The sequence below is a fragment of the Miniopterus schreibersii genome (assembly GCF_964146895.1).
Source record: "Miniopterus schreibersii genome assembly, chromosome: 12".
Lineage (NCBI taxonomy): Eukaryota > Metazoa > Chordata > Mammalia > Chiroptera > Miniopteridae > Miniopterus > Miniopterus schreibersii.
The window spans coordinates 22127497-22150314 of record NC_138112.1 but is presented as its reverse complement, the minus strand read 5'-3'; the positions used below and the strand labels follow the sequence as shown (position 1 = coordinate 22150314).

General features: G+C 38.2%; 1 protein-coding gene across 1 annotated transcript in view; it reads left to right on the top strand.

The window, feature by feature from the left end:
• The window catches only part of DEUP1 (deuterosome assembly protein 1), a 72238-nt gene that overhangs the window by 43629 nt on the left and 5791 nt on the right, over positions 1–22818 (top strand). The window contains exons 10-14 of the mRNA XM_081152731.1: positions 3538–3735; positions 5332–5418; positions 10733–10756; positions 13773–13969; positions 20047–20161. Coding sequence (XP_081008857.1) covers positions 3538–3735; positions 5332–5418; positions 10733–10756; positions 13773–13969; positions 20047–20161 — 621 coding nt within the window. The remainder of the gene's footprint in view (positions 1–3537; positions 3736–5331; positions 5419–10732; positions 10757–13772; positions 13970–20046; positions 20162–22818) is intronic.

Here is a 22818-nt window from a genome sequence, read left to right as displayed (position 1 = left end):
GGGAAAACCTGGGTGTGGCTTTGAATCACCATCTAGTGCCCAGCACGTGCCTGACACTCAATAAGTGAAAATAACTCTTTAGAGAATGAATTAATATTAAGTTCTCCCATAATTGTATGAGGTCATAACTTAAGTTATTATTTATATAAATTCAACAAACATTTATTGAGCATCAAGTAGGACTATGAGCTATTCTGCTCATTTCTGTAGGAAGTACGGTGATATGAAAGATAAATCTGGTCTCCCAAAGAGTTGACTGTCAGGCAACTATGAAGTGTAGAAAAGATGTTGTGAAGTAATGACATTTTCCTTATATTTTTCACATAATCCCATAAAACCAATTTTACTGATATATAAAACTATAACTTTAAAACACTGTTCTTTCTGGTGTCCCTAGTGAATGCGTTATGATAAAATGTTGATTAAAGCCATCTAAAGTGCAGTTACACTGTTCTTAACCTCGTAGATTTAGAAAGAGTAATAAAACTTTGAGTAATATCCTGATATTGCACAATTTTGATATGGAAGGAGAGAATACAAGGCACAGGTCTCTTTACAGGCTCTAAGAGACCTGTAGATAACGCATTGCTGTGCAGGAAAGGTAACAAACGAGCTGTGTATAAATAGCTGTAGCTTCCAGGAAGTGTTTGTGGAGAACATTTTCATTCACTTGCAATAAGCCAACAAGAGCCATATATTATGTATCTTCACTTGTTAACATAGAACTAGTTTTAGTCATTTATCTGTGATAAAATTGACATTTTTAATAAAGCCAAAAGTTATTTACAGCTAAACAAGTTAATCTCATCTAGAAGGGAGTTTTGCAGTACAGCATGTTATTTTAATAACTAAATGTTGTGAAAATAGCAAAAATAGTTTACTCCAGTTTCACAGCAGCATATTCATTTTCTAACATTTTAAAAGTTCCATTTTAAGAAAACACGTAAACTACACCGAAAGGAGGCAAACAGCAAAGTTCAAACTGGGACCAACTACAGAACAACCCAGTGAAAAAAACTATAAGGAAAAATGCAGAGAGAGAAGATTGGAGATGCAAGGAGACGGTTAACGTCGTCCTCGGGGTGAGGGATTTGTCCTTCGCTTACCTCGTCTCCTCTCTTGCTCTTAGGAGCAGGATTGCTTAGACTCAGTCTGCTCCCTGCCCTGGGAGTCTTTGGTGGTTGTTTCTGTTCAATGGTGGGGTTAGACCCTGTGATTTCTAAAGCATGTCCAACTCTGAAATTCTCCAAGGGTTAGCGATAAGAATAGAATCAGGTGAGGGTGTGGGAGCATCAGGCCTAACGATGGATCAGGTTTGCCTGCCGGCGGGCCTGTTTCCACACCGGGTCCCCCCTCCAGCTCTTCCCGAGGTGTGAACCCCCTGCTGGGGCTCTGCTCGCAGAGGTTACGCAGCACCGCGTGTCAGGTCCTGAGTCAACTGCCCGTCACCAGGATGTGACTGGGAGTGGTTATGAGAACTTAATTTTCTAATCTGCAAAGTGGAGAGATTCGTGGGGATTAAGTGAGGTGATGTATGTAGAGTACTTAGAACACACACGAACACATACCAGAAGAGTGGCTTTAAAAAGGTACGACCTAGTCACAATGCGTGGCCTCTATTTAGACCTCAATTCAAATAAACTTAAAAAAACATTCACTACACTTCCGATACAGTTTTTAATTTGAATACTTCCTGGGTATGTTAATATTTTTAAGACATTACAATGGCTTTCTGGCCAAGTTTAAAAGAGAGAGAGAGAGGATGCCCTTGGTCTTTTAGAAATATATCTGAAATGTTTACTAATTAAATGAAAAAAAGCCTCCTTGAAAAGTAAGTGCCCCGGGGTAAATTCGTATACCTCTCTTTGAGGATGGCCTCCTGTGACCCAGCCACTCCAAAGCCCTTCCGGTTCACTGAGTGTGCGTCCGCCCCTGCGCCTGGGCTGCATTCCTTGCCGGGGAGGGAGCCCTGCTGCATCTCTGACTCCCACCCCGCCTCCGTTTGCCCTTCGGTATTCGGTGTGACGTCCCCCTCTGGGAGCCCTCCCCTGGCATCCCCAGCTGGGGGCTACCCCTCCACTCTGCTCCGCCTCTACTCCCTGTCGCTGACACCCATCGCTACACGGTGTTGTAACTGAATTTTTCTCTCTCCCCCAGTGGACTATGATTTTTTTGAGATCAGTGACTGTGTACTTTATCTCCAAACCTCAAGAATCAGAGCCAGGGAGTGGTTTTTAGAAAGACGGTAAGAGGCTGGACGAAGGCAGTGGTAGCAGGAATGGAGAGCGGCAGTGAGGCCTGAGAGGCTGCAACGGAAGCCAACGTGCTGCCTGCCTGGATGTGGGAGGATGAGGGCGGGGAGGGCTCCCAGGTGTCCGGGGCTAATGTTAAGAATATGACACTCGCCTGGCCGGTGTGGCTCAGCAGTTGAGCATCGACCTGGATCCAGGAGATTGCGGTTCGATTCCCAGTCAGGGCACCTGCCCGGGTTGCGGGCTCGATCCCCAGCCGGGGGCGTGCAGGAGGCAGCCGATCAATGACAACTCTCTCATCATTGATGTTTCAACTCTCTCTCTCTCCCTCTCCCTTCCTCTCTCTGAAGTCAATAAAGATATATTTTTTAAAAAATAAAAAAAAGAATATGAGATTCCACAGACTGTGGAGAGGTGATATTTTTTCATGGACATATTAAGTTTGAAATTTATTATTATAACATGATTCTGAAAAACATAGTGTTTAGTCATTGAAAGTGCAGCATAATTTAGTGTTTAGAGAAAAGAAAAGAAAGCACTGGATTTAAAGCCAAGAATCCTAGGTTCTAGTCCAGTTAGTAGCTTTATGACTTTGGGCAAGTCGCTTACCCCCTCTAAGCCAATTTTTCCCCCTAAAAAATGCTTGCTGTGGGTGGTGGGCTCGATGCTGCTCTTCCACAGCGCTCTGGAGTGGCTATGCAGTGGGAACGGAGTTAGGCTATACAGGACGAGGAAATTCCAGAATCCACCACTCAGCCCAGTGCCTGCCGTTAGCAGGAAGGTGCTGTGCACGTAAGCATTTAAGAGGGTAGAGCTCATATTGTGTTCTTACCACACACACACACACACAAATGAAACAACAGGGCCACAGGAAACTTGTGGAGGTAATGGATATGATCATTACCTTGCTTGTGGGGACGGTAGCACAAGCGTAGGTCCAGACTCACAAAACTGTGTACATTAACCATGTGCTGTTTTTTGTAAGGCTGGAGGGAAATGTTTGATAATACTTTTTTCACCTTCCTGTCAAAGTCGTGTCAGTAGTAGGTGATGACTTATGTACAATAGAAAACAGAAGTCAGAAATGAACATTTGGAATTGGAAGGAAAAAAGTAAACGAATCGCCGATGTATCTGTTTATAATTTAGCAGTGATCAGAAAAGGAGGGTAGATGGGGCCTAAGTTTTCAGGTAGGATAAGAAGACTGAACGCGGCCAATAAAGGCTGTAAGCTGCTTTCTAAATAAAAGGCCGTGTTAATCTTTTCTGGACTCTATCTGCCGCAGATAAGAAGCCACCTCTGTCAGGAGGAAGAACACCATGGCTGTGAGCAGGAAAGAATGAGGAATGAAATCTCTGACCTCACAGAGGAGCTTCATCAGAAGGAGATCACTATAGCAACTATCATGAGGAAAGCTGCCCTTCTGGAGAGGCAGCTAAAAATGGAGTTAGAAATAAAAGAAAAAATGTTAGCGAAACAACAGGTATGGAAGCGGGCAGGACAGCACCTGCCCCGTCACTCTTGCTCAGTGCAGATAGCAACCCTCATTATTGACTGATAAAAGCATCGCATTTCTCTGTTGTCTCTCAGACTAGCATCATATAAATGCTTCGTGGAGTCACATAAAACCTTTGAGAGATAACACAAAGTGTCATCAAAAGAAGAGCCAGGGAAATAAGTGACAGCACAAGATAATTTCATGAGACCTCATCCTAAAGTTTTCTTATGACCCATAGTTTGATCACCTCCTACAGTATGCTCTAGTCAAAGATTCCTTCCTGAATTTGTTTTCTACAGTTTCCTTCCATTAACATTTTTTATCTTCCTAAAAAGCCTCCATTCCAGTTTTTCCTGGATACTTCTCACCCCCATTTTATATATTTATTTTAGGATTTTTAAAAAAATGAATGTTGAAAAAATGAAACTTAATTCATATTTACTAAACATTCACTCAATGCACAGCGTGGTTCATGGGGGGAAACAGCAATTAAGACATTCTACTGTTAAAATACTGCAAGTAACTTCTAAGTCCTCTCTCCCTTCCTCCATCCCTTCCTTCCTTCCTGTTTATTTTGAAATTCCCTTAATCCCTTATTCATCATCAAAGCATAGGATTTATCTGCTTTTTTTTTACCCCATGTCTAGAGGATTTGAGAGCACCACTCAATAACTTTCAAGGCATTTGAGGGCCACTTCAGAAATAACGTGGCTATTTAAATCTGTGTGTTATAAAAACAAGAAAAGATTCAGCCTCTGCTCAATTAGAAGCCTTAAACTGACTAATTTGTTCAATACACAGGAAAATGGCGTAGATGGGACAGTGGCATTGGTTGTACCTGTATAGGAAAGGGCATTTTACATGTTAACAGTGACCTGGGTGGTTGAATTATGAATTTTTTGTCACCATTATATTCTGACATACTTTTAGGTTTTGTCAAGGAGAATATATTTTGTAATTTACAAAAGTAAGCGCTTTTAAGGGAAGTGTTTTATATAGAAATGAGCCCTAGATAAATAAAAGTTCAGATATTGTGTTCTAAGTACTATCAAGTAGAGGAAATCTGGTGGTGGGGGGGGGGATAAATTAGGAGACAAAATGAAGTAGTCACCAAAAAAAAAAAAAAAAAAAAGGAAATTTGGCAGAAATATCAGAACAAAATTTAACATGAAAGTTATATTTGCATATTGTAGAAATTAATCAGGTACTGAAGACATTTAATGGACAGTATTATTCAAACATGTTTTTTAAATTGTAATATTTCTGGTGATAATTTGCATACAATAGAAAATAGAAGTGAGAGAAGGAATTTGGGAATTGGAAAGAAAAATGTAAATGAATCACTATTGTAAGTTATCTATTTTTAGCTTAGCACTGATCGGAAAAGCAGGGCAAAGTGGAGCCTACCTAAAATAGGAGAACTGAATGAGAATACCTGATTTATGCTCATGGTGCCGAAGATGTATTCCCTTCACTCCACTTAGAAAATATTTATATTAACAAAGTAAAATGAATTGTAATAGAATCATGAGCTTTTATTATGAATTTTACATTCACTTTTACCTACTAATCTCCTTTCAGGTGTCAGATATGAGATATAAAGCTGTCAGATCTGAAAACACACATCTAAAAGGAATGATGGGAGACTTAGACCCTGGACGGTACATGGTAATGTGCTGAAATCATTCAGTAAATTGAACAGAAATGACTTAGTTGGTCAGGATTTACTCAGACATTATTTTCTGAGCACTTCCTGCAGGGTGACAAATATCAAATATCCTTGCACACGGGTTAAACTTTTGTCTTCAGGCTAAAACATTTAAACTTCTGGCTTCTCCCTCGTTCTTTTCTTGGAGGGGGCGCCATTCTGATCATCTCCTCAGACATGCTACCCCCTCGCTTTCGCTCTTGCCGTTGCCTCCGCAGCCCACACCCTGCGTGGCCTGATCCACACGTCAGCCACCCCAGTGAAGCCCCCGCTCGACACTCCAGTCAGAATGAACTGTTCCATCCACACTTGGTTTGCATTTCGGTCCGACTTGTTTTGCAGCTTCTCACTTCCCCACTGGATGGTGAGCGGGGACCATGTCTTATTAATGTTTGTATCTCCAGCACCTCACCGCGTCAGCGGTGTACTGAGTTTTCAGGGAATGTTGGTTGAATAAAAATTCAACCTTGTGATTTTAACTAGTGAGTTAACCTCATAGTTTTAACCAGCGAGTTGACCTTGTGGTTTTAACAAGTGAATTAACCTTGTAGTTTTAACCAGTGAGTTGACCTAGTGGTTTTAACCAGTGGCTCTACAGGTTTACCCAAGGCAACTTAAACAGCCTCTGTGTCTTTCATTTCAACTCTTTTAATATAACAGTTGAGGGCTGGTTTTTATATGTAAATAGGATAACGCTTATTTATTGAACTAATGAAATATCATTGTTACTTGCTTACCACTTATTTGCTCTGAATGAAAATTATGAAATAAAATATTTTTTCCACTGTTCAGGGAATGGAGAGAATAAGAGATGAGTATGGTGCTTGCTTACCCTGGCCTCAGTTTCTCAGCTGTGAAATGAGGACGTTGGGTGAGGCATTCCCCACGGTCCCTCCTTCCACCATGGTACTATATCTCTGTAGCAGTATGTACTTGTTCTCATAATAGTCCATATTCTAGCGTCAAAGAGTAGAAGCAGGCTGGAAGCATTCTGCCCTCTTTTGGGGCCTGGTTAGGGTCCTGTGATTGGAGTACTACAGATGGATAAAAAGTAAAATATATGTGGTTTCCCTGTCTGTTGCATAAAATCTTCTTGACACCCAGGACTTTAATTTCTAAACACTGGACACACAGGAAGTTAAATTGCATCCTGCCCCCTTGAGTGTTTTTTTTCTTTCACAAAATGGTTTGTGTTATTTTTAAAGGTCTTTAGGTGTGTATTCTGCATCTTCACAGCCCCACCGAGCCTGCTTCACTCTGGCTTCTGTAGGTATTTAGCTTTGTTCATTTATTTGTTTTTTCAAGAGAAAAACAAAGATGTGTAAAGAAGAAGCTAATTATCCCTACTTCTATCCCCAGTCCTAGTTTGGACTCCTAAGAGATCCAAAGTAGCGTTCTATACGTTTTCTTTGCTCGTGCACACATATACAGGGGATGAGTCAAGTGTTCTTTCACAGAAATAAATGTATAGTATACATTATTTTAAACTGCCTTTTTACAACATGTCCTAAACCTCTACAAATCAGTAGAAAAACATCGTTTGATTTTTCCTAACTTCTTAGGAAAAATACATACTTATGTAAAATCTATATTATTTTTAATAAAGTGAATCATAACTTACATACTCACGGTTTTAGTGCAGCCTTTTTTCTTGCTTCTCCCGTTGTCCTTCCTTCCATTTCTCTATGCCACCTCATACCCCATCTACCAGGTAACACATGTTAACTATTCAGTTTGAATCATTTTATACTTTTTCATATATTTGAATTCATATTTGTGTGTGAATATATATACATATATATACATACACACATATATGTCATATACACATATATGTATGTAGTCATATATACCTATTTAGGGTTTTTAAGTTTAACTTTTTTTAAAAAGTGGATTACATTATACACACTTTTCTGTGTCTTGTTTTTGTTCACTCAATAATATCCTTTGCAAATCCTTGCAAGTCAGCTGGTTTAGCTCTATGTCATTCTGTGTAATGGCTTAATAATATCCCATGATGGGAATGTATCAAAATTTACTCAACTATTTTTCAGAATGAATTCACTCATAATTAATTCAACTCTATTTCTGTGTTTTTGCACAAATTAGCAATGTAAAAAAATCCTTATGTATATATCTTGGAATAACTCCCTAAAACTGGAATTGCTGAGTAAAAGGATTTGTATATTTTAATTTTAAAACATTTGTTGTCAAATCATTTTTTACCTTAATCTTTCATCGTTACCAGCAGTATATGTTATAGCTCTTTTAAATTTTTGTCAGTCTGATAGGTGTAAAGTGACTTCTCAATAGAACTTTAATTTGCATTTCCCTGACTACAGTGTACATATTTTTTATATTTATCTGCCCATGTGCTGTGAATTAGTTATATTCTTTGCTCATTCTTCTGTTGGGCTGTCTTTTTCTAGTCAATTTATAACAGCACTTTTCTAAGTTTATTGTTTGTAGTTTTATTTACAAATCCTTTTTGTAAATCCATACAAAAAGTTTGAAACTTTTATATGTCAAACATGTGTATCTTTTGGTTTCTAACTTCTGAATTTCCTTGCTTGAATAGCAAGGTTCTCCCAATGCCCAGACAGCATATATAATTCTTAGTGTTTCTTCTAAGATATCTACATTTTTCATCTAAGTCTTTAATCCATTTGAATTGTAATTTTGCATGTGACAAAAAACAGGAACCCAATTTAAATTTTTATATCAATGTGAAGCTCAATTTATCTAGTTTCTCCTGGTAATTTCCCGTTGGATTCCGTTTGGAATTAAGTTTATATATTAATTTTGAAAGAACTGGTATTTTTACGATAGTATATTTTCCCATCCAAGAATATGACATGGCTCTCCATTTCTTCATTTCTTATTTTATGTTCTTCATTAAGATGCTACAATTTTCTTTGTACAGGTTCTGTGCCTTTATTTTAAATTCATTCCCAAGTATTTTATCATTCTTGTCACTGTTGTAAGTGGAACATTTTTCTTTTTCCATGTGTAAGAACTTATTGCTAATATAGGGAGAAAAAGCCAAATTATCTGTTAGTTCTAGCAGGTATTTTACTTGAGATTCTTAAGTTTTATTGAGATACATACAATTATATCAACAAAAAATTTTATCTCTTTTATTGTTCATATCAGTTATGTTTGTCATATTGCAAGAGAGTATTAAAAAATTATATTCTCGCCTGGCCGGGCGTGGCTCAGCGGTTGAGCGTCGACCTGGGATCCAGGTGATCAGGGTTCGATTCCCGGTCAGGGCACATGCCCGGTTGCGGGCTCGATCAATGACTCTCTCATCATTGATGTTTCTGTCTCTCTCTCTCCCTCTCCTTTCCTCTCTCTGAGATCAATAAAGATATATTTTTTAAAAAATTATATTCTCCAAGAGAATATTAAATAATAGTGAGTACTGACAAATTTGTCTAATTCCTGATTTTAGATGAGATTGTTTTAGTGTTTTACTGTTTAGGATAATATTGTTCTTGATTTATGGTCTTTATTAAAGATTTGCTACTGGTTTTTATTAAATGCCTTTTCAGTATATATGACATCGTGTGGTTTTTGTTCATTAATTCATTGATATGTAATAGACTGTGGCTGGCAGATATTTCCTAATATTGATCCACCTTTGAATTCCTGGAATAAACCTTGTTGGTCATTGTATTCAGTGCTAGAGCTGCTGTAACAAAGTCCCACAAACTGGGTGGCTTCAACCGTATAGCACAGTTCTGGAAGCTAGACGCCCAAGGTGTCAACAGGGCCATGTGCCCTCTGAGACCTGTGGAGGAGGGGTCTTCCTTGCCTCACTGTGGCTTCCAGTGATTTGCCAGCAATCTTGGGCAGTCCTGTCTCACAGATGCATCACTCCAACCCTCTGTCTTCACATGGCATTCTTCCTGTGTCTCTGTTTTCACATGGCTGTCTTCTTTCCATTTCTTTGTATCTTCCCTCTTTGCATGTCTGTCTCTGTATCCAAATTTCCCTTTTTTATAGAACACCTGTCATATTGGATTAGGGCTTACCCTAATGACATCGTTTTCACTTGATTACCTCTGTAAAGATCCTATTTCCAATAAGGTCACATTCTGAAGTAGTAGGGTTAGGACTTCAACATATCTTCATGGGGACGGGGTGGCAAATTTCAACCGACAACAGCCATACTTGAATAATTTTTATATATTACAGGATTCTATGTGATAGTATTTTATTTCAAAATTAAGATCTGTATATATAAATGATATTTGTATACAGTTCTCTTTTGCCTACTTGTTTTAACCTTATGCTGACTTTATAATATAAATTGGGAGCTTTCCATCTTTATATGAGTGGGCTCAAAGAGTTTAAATAATATTGGAAATATCAGTTCTTTAAGGTTAGAAAGAATTTAGCTGTGAAATCATCTGGATACTGAAGTTTCAATGAAGTAAATACTCAATTACCTTTCCATTCTCTTTTACAGTACTTGATGTACTCAAATTTCCCTTCTCCTTAGTTTCTTTTTGTTGTTGCTAATTTGTATTTTTCTAGGAAATCTTTACCCATTCCAATTTGCTTCCTTCTTATCAAAGGTAGTAAGATCCTACAGTTCTTTTCATCTCTTCTACATTCTGTGGTTTATGTTCCTTTCTTATTCCTAAGCTTGTATAGTTTAGGTCTCTCACTCTCTTTCTTTAAGTTTGACACGTAAGGAGATTATTTATTTTTATTAGTATTTAAAAGTATTGTCTTTTGATTTCTAAACCTAGATTAAATTTTATCTCCTCCATGAATTTATCTCCAGCTACTCTAGGCCCATTTATTTCTCCTTTCTTTGACTTTCTTTAGCACTCTTAGGAAGTTGACTTTATAACTGCTCTCTATATTTTGTATTTGAAGACTTAAAATTGACTGATAATTAAAATAGCCAAGCTACTCCCTAAAGAGAAAAATCTCATGTCTATTAAATAGAAAAGAGTTTAGTATAATTCGTTGCTCTTTAAGAGTTTACAATCTATGATATCATTTATTTAGCACTCAGTTTAAAGATTTCATGAAGAAAACTCGTATTTGTTATGTGTTAAATTTATTACATGTTTAGATAATTAGTTAATTCCTTTTGAAATAATTGGAATGGACAAATAAATACAGAATTAAATCACTGGTGCTGAAATTTTACATCAGACAAGAAGAAACAAAATATTTACATCATTATTTTTAGATCTTCTAAAATATGTGGTATTTGGATAATATTAAAATAACAATTATTTTTTTCCTTTCTAGACAAGTGAAGTTACTGATATTAAGGTAAGTTATTTCTAAACAGCTAGAGCTTTGAGAACTTTTCTGCTTGACTAACTGTGAAGCTCCCTGCTAATTTATACGTAGGGAAAGATGACTTTAAAAGGCACTCACCAGTGGCAGGAGCAGCAGCCCTGCATGGGGCACTGTCCAGGGCATGCTGGGGACTGCGGCAGCTCCGCTTCTCCTCTGCAGGCGTACTGATGGGACTGACCACCCGGTGTGTAAGGGTTCCTCAGGTCTCAGAGAGAGTTTTCGAATTTGTGAAAAACCTTAACTGCATGGAGAAAAGTGAGGGGTGAGCTTTAGTCTGCTCCTGGATAGCTAAGGAAGAGTCAACTCTGTCATGGTAACTTTTGTGATTCCATGTTTACGTAGTAGACCTGTATTTATAGTTATTAAATTTTCTTTCATTTAGAGAAAGTGTCATAAAATCAGACTTAATCAGAACTCAGAATTTATGGTCCTTTTTAAGACTAATTTGCCTTTTGTTATCCATAAAGTTTGCTAAATAAAGTAATAGCATAAAAATTAGTACCCTCACAAGTATCTAAAACAGCAATTTACATACTGAAAATCAGCATACTAACCACAAAACATGATTTAAGCCAGTTCTGTAGAAATACTTTGTTAGCCTATTATTGTTGAACAAACATGAATTTAAAAGAATAAGTGCACATTCAAAATACTATTATTCATGCACTTCATTAATTCAACTGGCCTAACGCTAGTGTGTCCAGGTAAATAGGCACCAGAGGTTTTGCCATTTCAAGAATAAAGAAATGACCCAGTTGTCATGGTTCAGTGGCTAAGCATCAACCCCTTGAACCAGGAGATCAGTTTGAGTCCCTGTCAGGGCACATTCGGCCCCCCAGTAGGGGGCGTGCAGCAGGCAGCCGATCGATGACTCTCATCATTGATGTTTCTATCTCTCTCCCTTTTCCTTCCTCTCTCTAAAATCAATAAAAACATATTTTTTTCAAAAGGAATAAAGAAATGGATTAAAACTATGGAACCCTAAAGTTTTGAAGAAGAAAAAAAGAAATTGAGATAAGGGGCCTATAAAATAACCCATCAGAAATATAGAGGTAGAATTTAATGAATGTCTGTCTTCACATGATAGCCATCTAGCAGAAAATATATTCCTGAAATTGCCAGAGAAGTATTTAAGAAAAACATGAAATGAGAGAGCTCGAGAAACATTGTTGTGAAGGAAAATGGAATATGCTTTTAAATATAAATCATGGAAATGCATTGGCTGTGTAATTCTTCCAGGTCATGCTCACAACACTTACTTAATTATGGTACATTTAGAAATTGTGAGCTTTTTAATAAATCATTAGTATTATTCTTAATTACTTTAACATTGGGCCAAAAAGAGTCTTAGATAAAATCTAATTTTATAAGAAAATGCTTGAATAAAATTATAATTGAGCAGCAGACCATCAAGAATTATACATTTTCAATAGTAGATATCTTTTTAGAAGTAAAATTCTGAATCCTTTCCATGACCTTTTCCAACCAGATATGCTCAGATGAATATTTTCCTTATGAAGGGCAAAATTTTATAAGACTCTGCCTCCTTTATATTTATCGCAAATCTGCTCCAATTTTAGAACAAACAATCCTTTCTCTCTTAAAGCAGACGCGGACTCCTCCGTTAGCTGCACTGGTGTATCTTCAAATGAGCAGCTGTCGAGACATACTACAGGCAAGGGCTCAACAAACAGAGAAGCACCTTCAATGGCCCTTCCTTTCCAAAAGGCGCCGTAGGCAATAGACATAAGCACATAACCCTTTCTTACTGTTTTCAGGAAGTTTGCCTTCCTGGAGTGTGTCCTTTCATTCAACAATGAGACCTTTCTAAAGATTTATAAATTTCTATAACATATAAGGCAGTAAACAGAGAATGTAGTCGAAAGGCTTATCCTTTGAAACAAAAAATAAATCGGTAAACATTTTTGATACCTAACATGCATTGAATTTTAATACCTAAGATGTAGTGCCGTGAAATAGCATGGAAAGCCATAAATTTAGAAACTTCAGAATGAAAGTTCTAAGGCATAGTCATCTCTAGTCCTACAGGCTTTTAACCACGGGAACTTGGAGCTTCAAAAGATATTTCATACACGGTACACTGTGTGCTGAAATATTTCCCTTCTGACGGTAGAGAACTATTGTTTAACCAGCAACTACGCCAACTCACAGATATTCGCATCATAGGACTAAAAAGGGCTATGTAGAGTCATTTAAAGCATGTTCATATGAGAACATATAGTTTTTTTAAAACTTTGTGAGAAGAGCAGTTTAGACTCTCCTTAGGACACTTCTTACAGCATTTAATTCAAACAGGATCAGAAATAATTTTTTTCTTTCTTTAAACCTCTCATTGTTATTTAAACATGTTTTTTATTCTCTTCTGAAGACACATTAAAATTGGGGGGTCCATACCAGTTAGTAAAACTTGATCATGAAGCTACATTGCTCAAAACTGTGAGGTCCTGGCATAGTCCCAACTGTTAGGTCATTGGTTTAGAGTGGGCCAGAATCGGACCCCAGCCAGTATGGATTTTGATATAATCTGTTGTATCACCCAACAGCGGGGAATCAATATAGGATTTTCTATAACGACATGTATTATTTTAATCAGAAAAAAAATGTATTTCCAATTGAAACCTATGTTAATTCTGGTTCCATTATTAATCAACACTAGAAGGCATACCCTATAGACACAAAAACTCTTCAATCTAACCAACTTGTTCTAGATGCAGAGGGTGCGGTGATAAGTGAGCCTTTCTCTGTGCTGGGACACGGGTCGTGGTGCGTTCAGCCTCAGCTGTCACCGCATCTCTGTGTTGCAGGGAGGTGAGGGTGGTCCACGGCATGCAGGAGGCACACAGAATAGAGCCGCATCGCTCGACTCAAATGGAAGGGCCTTTCCAACACAGGGTCCAAATGCACAGAAAATACGCGTCACTTACGAGGGACAGCGTTCTCAGTGATGGTTTATTTTATTCTCTAGAGCGCGGACTGCACTAACAGGGAACATTCAAGGTATACATCTATTAACAAACTGGAGTATGAAAATGAAAGGCTCCGAAACGATCTTGCAAAACTTCACGCCAATGGAAAACCAGCGTGGGCTAATCACAATACCTATGAAGAAGTGGGACGGTATGCCTATCAAAACCAAATAAAAATGGAAAAAAATGAATTTAGGTATGCTGACTCCATTGCATAAGGATATAAATGTATAAACATTTCATTGAAATTTCTTTAAACAATTCAAATGATAACTTTACACATTTTCTCTTCAGTTTAAGTTTTATTTTATAGTGATAATACAGTAGCGCAGATAATGAAATTCTGTGTTGTCAATAGCTTTCAAAATATAACAGTGAAGTGGGTAGAGTGTTACAGTAAATTTTAATCACTTCAGACCCCTCTTATTAGCTGATGTGGGATACAAAACACAAACATATGTAATCTTATTTTTTATGTCATAGGAATAGAAAAACTAGATTTTAATGCGACATATAGTGTTCAAACAAATAGAAAATATAGGAATTTCATGCTCCCTTCTGACTTAACTTCAATACACTTTATATTGATACTAGCATTAGCAACAAACCACTGGCTATTCATAGGGAAAGAATTATGGATTATTAAAAGAGGGTTTCTGAGAGGAAAAGAAACATCTGGAAGATCATTATCCGCTGTCCACATTATCCCCGTGCTCTTTAAAATGTCTTAGTTCAAAATCTAAGTAAGCATAACCATAAAATTAGACTAATTTATTCAACTTTAATAAAATATTTATGGAGTCAAAACTCTCTCTGGAGGCTTTACACTGTTTTTCTAAACTTAGAAAATGCTCAGTAAAACAAACACGTTTCCTTTCTACAGAACCTCTGAGTCATTAATATGCTAATGTACACTGTGAGATTCCAAGAGGGTCGGGGTGTAACATTCCCCAAACTTATTTGATATGAGATTTGTTAACGTTCCACGACACATATGCTGAGAAATGGTGCATTGATAGGTCCAGGCCCAAATTCAATACTACTTTTGCTCAGAAGCTTAGCATACTTAGCATGAAAACTTTACGTACTGTTTTCATATAAAATAATATTTACAATCTTGGGAAATTTATCTAACCTTTGTAACTCTCAGTTTCCCATCTGACAAATAAAGATAATAATTATCAGGTTTTGTGAGGATTATTGGAGAAAACATAGTTTCATGTGAAACAAATATAGCAGTTCTATAAATGTTGGCCATTATTATTGATATTATTACTAACAAAATTATTAATGTTTATAATAATATTAATATTTCTCCCATAACTCATTCTGCCTAAAAAGTATGTTTTGATGCATAGATAAATGGCTGAATCTGACATTTCCTCAGACAATCCTGTGGGGGAGGGGATTGCAGCTGAGCATGTCTAGTTTTCAGGTACATAAATCCATAAATCCAAGGGACATACTAAATAAAGATGCCTGTTCAACATTCTTGTGGCTGTAGTACAGCTCTCCCCGACTTCACCACCTCAGCCCTCTATGTATTAGGATATATCCTAATCCGATGCAGGAAACAGCAGCCACTCAAAAATGCTAAATTAATAACCCCTCTTGAAGTGGTTAAAGAAGGGAATGAGGGAAGGCTGGCTGCTACCCTGCAAAGCACTGGTGGTGGGAGCTGCGGGGGGCAGGATGGGAGGGTGGAAGAGGCCACGGAGACGGTCACGGGCCAGCCTCTGGTGAACGTGTCCTTGTTAACTGGCCACCCTGACTGAAAATCTGTCCAAAGGGGTCTAATCTTGATTTGGGTGTAAGGCTGTATTTTCTAACATAGAATAAACCCTTTACTAAGTGCTTTCCTACTCCGTGGACCCATTTCTCCACGGGTCAGATCATGGCCCCATGTCCATGGTTTTCTCTCTGTAAGAGAAAAGCAGCCCCTAAAGATACAATAAAGGGGCTTCCCATGTGTGTCAGTCGCCGGCCTGTACAGAGCACCCATTGGGTGCAGACCATTGTTTCCTGTCCTTGCTCGTCGGAAATAACTTCAAAAGCCTTAGAGGAAGGCACCCGGTGTTGTTACTTAAGCAAAAAGACAGTCCCTCTGCCTTTTATTATTTTTTAAAAGTATTTTATTGTGTGGTTGCCCCCTTTTTTCTCTTTGCCGAGCAGCACGGAACGTGTCAGAGGAAGGAAACAAGGCGGTGGGGGACTCAGACAGCAGCCTGGGAGGCAGGCGCGCAGCAGGGGACGCTCTTAATAAGCAGTGTAGACAGACTAGTGTTCCTGCTGCAAGCCTGTGTCCTGCCACTCTCGCCTGTTGAAAGTTTCATTAAATTTGTTTTAATGCCTTGTCTGATTTCAGTGTTCTCCAGTGACCTGGTTTTTAACAGAAACAGCATTTCAAATGCTCTGAATAAATTATTACCATGTAAAAGCCACTATGGGGAAAGAGTTGTTGAGATGCAAGGACACTGAACTCACCAGTGGAGAACTGTGCAGCACATATCCATTAAATTTAGCAAGAGAAACATGAAAGTGTCTTTCTTTTCCTCACAGCACAGCTCAACAAAGTCAAACAGTAAAATATATATATGTATATATATTTATTTTTAAACATATCTTTATTGATTTCAGAGAGAGGAAGGGAGAGGGAGAGAGAGAAACATCAGTGATGAGAGCGTCATGGATCGGCTCTGCACCCCCCCAACTGGGGATCGAGCCCGCAACCCGGGCATGTGCCCTGACCGGGAATTGAACCCCGATCGCCTGGATCCTAGGCTGAGCCACAGCCAGGCGGGCTATGTGTTTATATTTGTTAGACATTAAAAAAATCCAAATATATACATTATGTTTACATATCAATGGCTAATGCAGAAACATCTTATTAAACTATTTGAGAAAGGAAAAGCTTTTAGGTAAAAATATGGGAAGACAATGTCCCATAAAAGTCTAACGCCTGCAGCCCAGCTTTTCGCTAGGAAAGGCTTGCGTGGCACGTTGTGAACATAACCTCTGGCTACTCAGGAGCAGCTCCGCTTCTGCTGCGGGCTTCACCCCATTGGAAGCGGCGCGTTTTCATGCTCACCCACTAGAAATAAGAAGTATTTTAGGGTATTCCAAAGGATTTGCTTCCCAATAACACAGTGACTTGGCACTTTTTTAAAAAATTCTGAATGAAATGTAGTTGAACTGGATGAAGATGTACTGAATATTTTAAAACTTTTTAAAGTTAGAGCTTCGAGGCTCAGAATAGCTTCCAAGCTGATCTGGAGTAGGGTGTCCAGAGCTACTCATATGTAACTAATTTTAATGACGAATCAACTTTGTAATAAGTGGAATTTGATCCCTACTTAAGATACATACTTACAAGGGAATTTATGGTTTTAAAAGTTATATCATATCCTGGGAAAATTTTAGTAATCACAGACTAATATAAAGCCATTAAAATTCCTTCAAGTCTAGTGAATCAATTAAAAGCTTCTGATACTAAAAACCCACAAAGTCAGGTCTGTCACCGCCACTCTCAGGACCCCTTGTACAGGAACAGTCACTGGAAACGAAGCACGCCGAGAAAATGCTGCGCCGTGGCGTTGCTCACAGAAAGCAGGGCCTCGCAGGCAGAGCCATCCTGGGCCAGGAAACGGGCAGTCTGCAGACTGGGGAGCACCGTGCGGGGCGTTAGGGGGAGCTGGAGGCAAGCTGCGAAGGGACCCTGCTCCCGGCCCGGCCGCTGCCCTGAGCCTGGGGACATTCGTGCAGGGCCAGGACTGGACCGGCAGCCGCAGCTCTGAAAACCGCGCCAAGGGGTGACTCGAACCCCAGGCAGGTACAGTTTTCCCCAGCACAGGAATGAGATCCTGCCCTCCTGGCAAAGGCAGGCAGAGGCCTTGGAATAGGGCCCATGGAGAGGATAATTGAAATAATTTTTAAGACGGCTATTAAATTGATCTACTTAGCATTTTATGCAAGGTGGTTTTATGAAGTATTTGAATAGCTGGCCGATTCCAGAAGAACATGTCAGATATAAAGATGATTTAAAGCAAAAGTACTTTACTTCATAATGTAGTCTTTCCTCTCAATCTCTGCATTTTATTGATCTTACAATAAAAAGAATGTTCCTATATAAATTTTAGTCATTAAGACAGTAAAACTGTATCTCTACATCCAAAGGAAAATGGATAATTGAGATAATTATTTAGATAATTTAGGACAAATAATGCTTTTCCCGAAATCTCTGCATAATTGAGATTACAGAGAGAGAGATTTCTTGAATCACTTCTATAATTATCTCACTTTCGCCAGCGTGCTTTGCAGGATAGATGGTAGCCTCAGTCAAATGAGAAGGTCTGGCCAAAGGTTCTAGGCAGATGTACTATGCAGTTGTTATAATTCTATTTGATTGTGGGATGTTTCATCTGTGCACATCACAAACCCTGTTATTTCAGCTTCATTTGTTGTTTTGTTTCCATGGTAATTATGGTCTGGGAGAATGAATTTTAAAAAAAGATATATTTCAAGATAAGGGAAAATGGAACACATGTCGTGTTTGTTTTTATGGACTAATTTACAGATGCCTCACTTAACTTTTATTGCTGTTTGTGTGCATAGCTTTGGAAATGTTTGCATAAAAAACAAGCCTATATAGATAGTCTTTGGATAAGAACAGAGAAAAATAATGTACATTTTTTTGAACTGTGTGAAATTAAAATAAGAAGGCTTTGAAAGTGGTTCATCAGTATTTGTGGAGAGTTTGAATTAATAGTAAAAATAAATAATTTTAAATTGAAGGGATTTTTGTTTTCATGGTCTTGATGATTTTTATTCAACTTAAATGCCGTTTTGATGAATTAATGCTCAGAAAGATATTTATTTAGTCCCAAACAGCCCATATTGTTAGGACCTTTTTGGGTAAAATTTTAGGGTAAGTTGGTTTGTTTCTTTGTTTTATAATTCATTTGTTTAGTCAGCATACCAAACTGTAAAACCTCACTGGCATTTTATTCAGGCTCATTTTCTACCCTCTATTTTAGCACAAACAACAAATTCTGTACTCTGCCTTTCATCCGAATTGTGGCGCTCAATTCTCTTAACAACCTTTTTTTTAACATGAAAACATTAAGGTAACAAAGATAAAGTCACCTGCTCAAGGGCAACAGTGTGGAGGAGCTTAGGAGATGGTTTAAATTAAAAATATGTTATAAATTATTAATTCCTCTAGGAATGAGAAAGACTTGTTCTACAACTTTAAAAAAGTATAATTCTGTTAAGAAAGCCAGTGAAGTTAAGTACAATAGAAAATAAAAAACATAAGGGGGGGGGGACATCTGTAATACTTTCAACAATAAAGATAAATTTTTAAAAAACAAGTATCTATTTAGAACTGTCAAGCACCGTTAACTGTTTTGAGATTTTTCTCAAACTGATATCATGTTACTTAAGTGGCAAAGAGATACAAAAGTAAAACAGAGAGGGAAGCAATGTACTCAGTAAGGATAGCAGATATTTTTAACAATTACTGTACAAAGTTTTCTGCTTTGTTATTAATCATTCTAAGTCTTTTAAATAGAAATATTTGTCAGGAAAATTATTTTCAGAGAAATACCTTTTTATATTTTTTATTATTTATTTATATTTTTTTATTGCCCTTGTTGGTTGGTTGGTTGGTTTGTACTGGGCCCTGATCTTGGCAGTCCCTCCCCTCCCCTCCCCTCCCCCCCTCCCCTCCCCTCCCCTCCCCCCCCTCCCCTCCATCTGCTGCAGCCTACTGGTCTTCCCAGGTCTGTCTCCCGTCTTTGGCCCCTTCCTCCAGTGCCACACTTCTTCTATAGCCCTTTATCTCTCCCTTGGCCACTGTCTGTTCCCAGTTGGGAATTCCTTTTTTATATTGAATTTATTGGGGTAACACTGGTCGATAAAGTTATATAGGTTTCAAGTGTGCAATTCTAGAATGCATCGTCCGTATACAGTATTGCGTGTTCACCGCTCCAAGTCAAGTCTTCCATCATCATGTATTCCCCCTTTTACCCTTGTCTACCTTCTCCCACCCCCCTTACCCTCTGGTAATCACCATGCTGTTGTCTGGGTCTATGAGTTTTGTTTTGTTTTGTTTGCTTAATCCCTTCACCTTTTGTCAAAGAAATACCCCAATAACAAGCCCAAACGTTTGGTGTATTTTCCCGCAGGTAGACATCAGAGAAGTTAAAATCCTTAGCTACATAAACGAGCAGGTGTCCTTGGTAGCGACAATGACAACTATTCCTTGTCTTTTAGACTTAGCCAAGACTGTGATCCAAACAGAAGTGCAACGCCTCCATTGCCACCTTTGCCATTTCAAATGAAAGAAATGGCAAGTCCTTTGGTTAGTGATGAAGAAGTATTCCCACTGGTGAGTTGAAGGTTGCTGGATTTTTTTTTTCCCTTTAAGGGGTGATTTTGTTACACTGATACCAATATACTGATGTGTACATAGTTGTTAAAAAAATGTTGCTGCTTGAGTCATTTGGCCATGCCTATCTAGGAAAGGAAAGGAGATCCACAATGTTTCATGAAGTATTTCAATCAGTGGTATTCACCTCTAGTGCAGGCCAGAATTACTGTGACTTTTCAAAAAATGCAAGTGCTTGGGACTCACCCCTGGACATTCCATGAGCCCTCAAGGATCTCTATTCCAGAGAGCTACAAGTGATCTTTTGTGCTTGTTTAAGAAAAAAAATCTTTTCTATTGCTCTGACATGCGTACAGAAACATGCACAAATCAGAAGTGGACAGCTTGGTGAATTATCATGAACAGAACAATCACTGTAACTACCTCCCAGGTAATAAATAGAGCAGCTGTAGCACTTCAGAGGCTCCCCTCATGTCCCCTTCCAGTCACTCCTTCAGCTTGCTCCCAAGGTAACCACTGTCCTGACTTTTAACATCATAAGTTAGTTGTGGCCATTTGTAAATTTTATATAAATGGTATACTATATGTGTTCTTTTGTTTCAGGCTTCTTTTGCTCAACACTGTTTATCAGATTCATTATCCATATTGTTTTATATAACTGTAGTTAATCCATTTTTGTTTCTCTATAGTATTACATTGTATATAAATACTACATGCAATGATACTACAATTTCGCCAGTCTACTGTTGACAGACATTTATATCCTGTTTGGGGTATAGCAGCAACAATAATGCTGCTAAAAACATTGTACATACATGTCTTTTGGTGCACATATGTATATTTCCATTGGGCATACACCTAAGAGCAGAATTGCCAGGTAATGGGGTATGCAGAAGGTCAGCCTTAGGAGGGACTGCCAAGCTGCTTTCCTAACTATCTGAGCAAGTTAACACCCCAACAGGTAATGTGTGAGTGTTTTCTTTGTTCTATATTTTTTCCAACGCTTGACAGTGATTGGTCTTTTTAAATTTAGCTCTTATGGTCAATGATTAGTAACAACTTCTTGTGGTTTTAATTCTTATTTCTCTGGTGACTCATGAGGTTGAGCACCTTTTCATTTATTTATTGGCCATTTTGATGCACTCTACTGTAAAGTGTCTGTTCAGTTTTCTTGCCTAAGTTTCTATTGGATTGTTTTTATTCTTATTAATTTGTAGAAGTTCTTTATATATTCTGGACATAAGCCCTTTGTTGATTATATGTATTGCAAATATCTTCTCCCACTCTTGCCTTTTCACTTAATGGTATCTTTTGATGATCACAGTTCTTAATTTTAATGCATCCAAACTTATGAATCTTTTCCTTTATGGTTAATATTTTTAGGTGTCCTATTTAAAACTTTTGCCTGTCCCAAAGTTATAAAAATAATATCCTATGTTTTCTTCTGGAAGCTTTGGCTCTTTACTTTCCATATTTAGATATACATCTGGAATTAATTTTTGCATGTGGTGCAAGGTAGGATTGCCAATTCTTTCCCCACGGAAAAACTCACTTGAACTTGCACATGTATTCCAGTCCTATAGATTCTTTTGAGTTTTTCTGCATTCAGAATCAAAATAATGACAGTTTGTTTTCTTACTTTCAAATTTTTATGCCTTTTTTCTTTTTCTTGCCTTATTGTACTAACCAGGACCTCCAGTAAATGTTGAGTAATAAAACTGGTATTCCAGAATCCTCCTCTCATTCTCAACTACAGAGGGAAAGTTTTCAATATTTCACTATTGTGTATGATATTTGCTACAGACTAAAGTAAGCCAGAAGGATAATAGGTAGTTTGCTTAAAATACTGATTAGTAAATAATGTAGTTATCATTGATGACAAAGTCAAGAACATGACCATGGGAGTGGGTGCCTGAAATGAAGTGTTCCCCAGGTTTCTATATTTTTAATTTCTTTTATTTGCATATCTTGGATGATTTCAATTGGACTCATGACTTTAATCACTATAATTTCTAAATGTATATCTCTGATTCACACCTATCTTCTGAGATCTGAACTGATATATCCCACTGTCTACTTGACAGTCTTGAATCCTAAGTCACCTCTAGCTCAGGCTTCAAAACTGAATGTATTTTTTTCACTCATTAAGAATTCAGATTCTGTGCTAGAAACTGGGGAATCAAGAATAAATAAGACCTTCCCTTAATGGGCTCTTTTTACTGTTTTCCTTTCTCAATAAATGGCCATTGATGTCACCCACTTGAGTGCAAGCAACAACCTAGGAATTTGTCTGAGGTCAGTCAGGTTCCCTAGAATCTGAGATGGAAATTCTTGTGAAAGTGATTTATTGAGGGAGTATTCTCAGCAGAGGACTGAGGGAAGTGTGTGTGTGGGGGGGGGGGGGGGGGGTGGAGCTAAATAAGGCTGAGGTCTCAGTTAAGATTAGTTTAGCCTGGGCTCACCAGGAGCTCGGAGCATGGATTACTCAACAGAGTTGGGTCCTTGGGGGGGGGGGGGTACAAGAAGTCTGGCATTTTTGGGCCCCTGTGTCAGTCAGTCTTGCCTCTGAGAGGGAATGGGCTGAAGAAGGGGCTGCTACTGCCCAGATGGGGCAAGAGGCTCCAGTTCAGCCAAGGGCGGGTCTCCGGGGAAGTGGG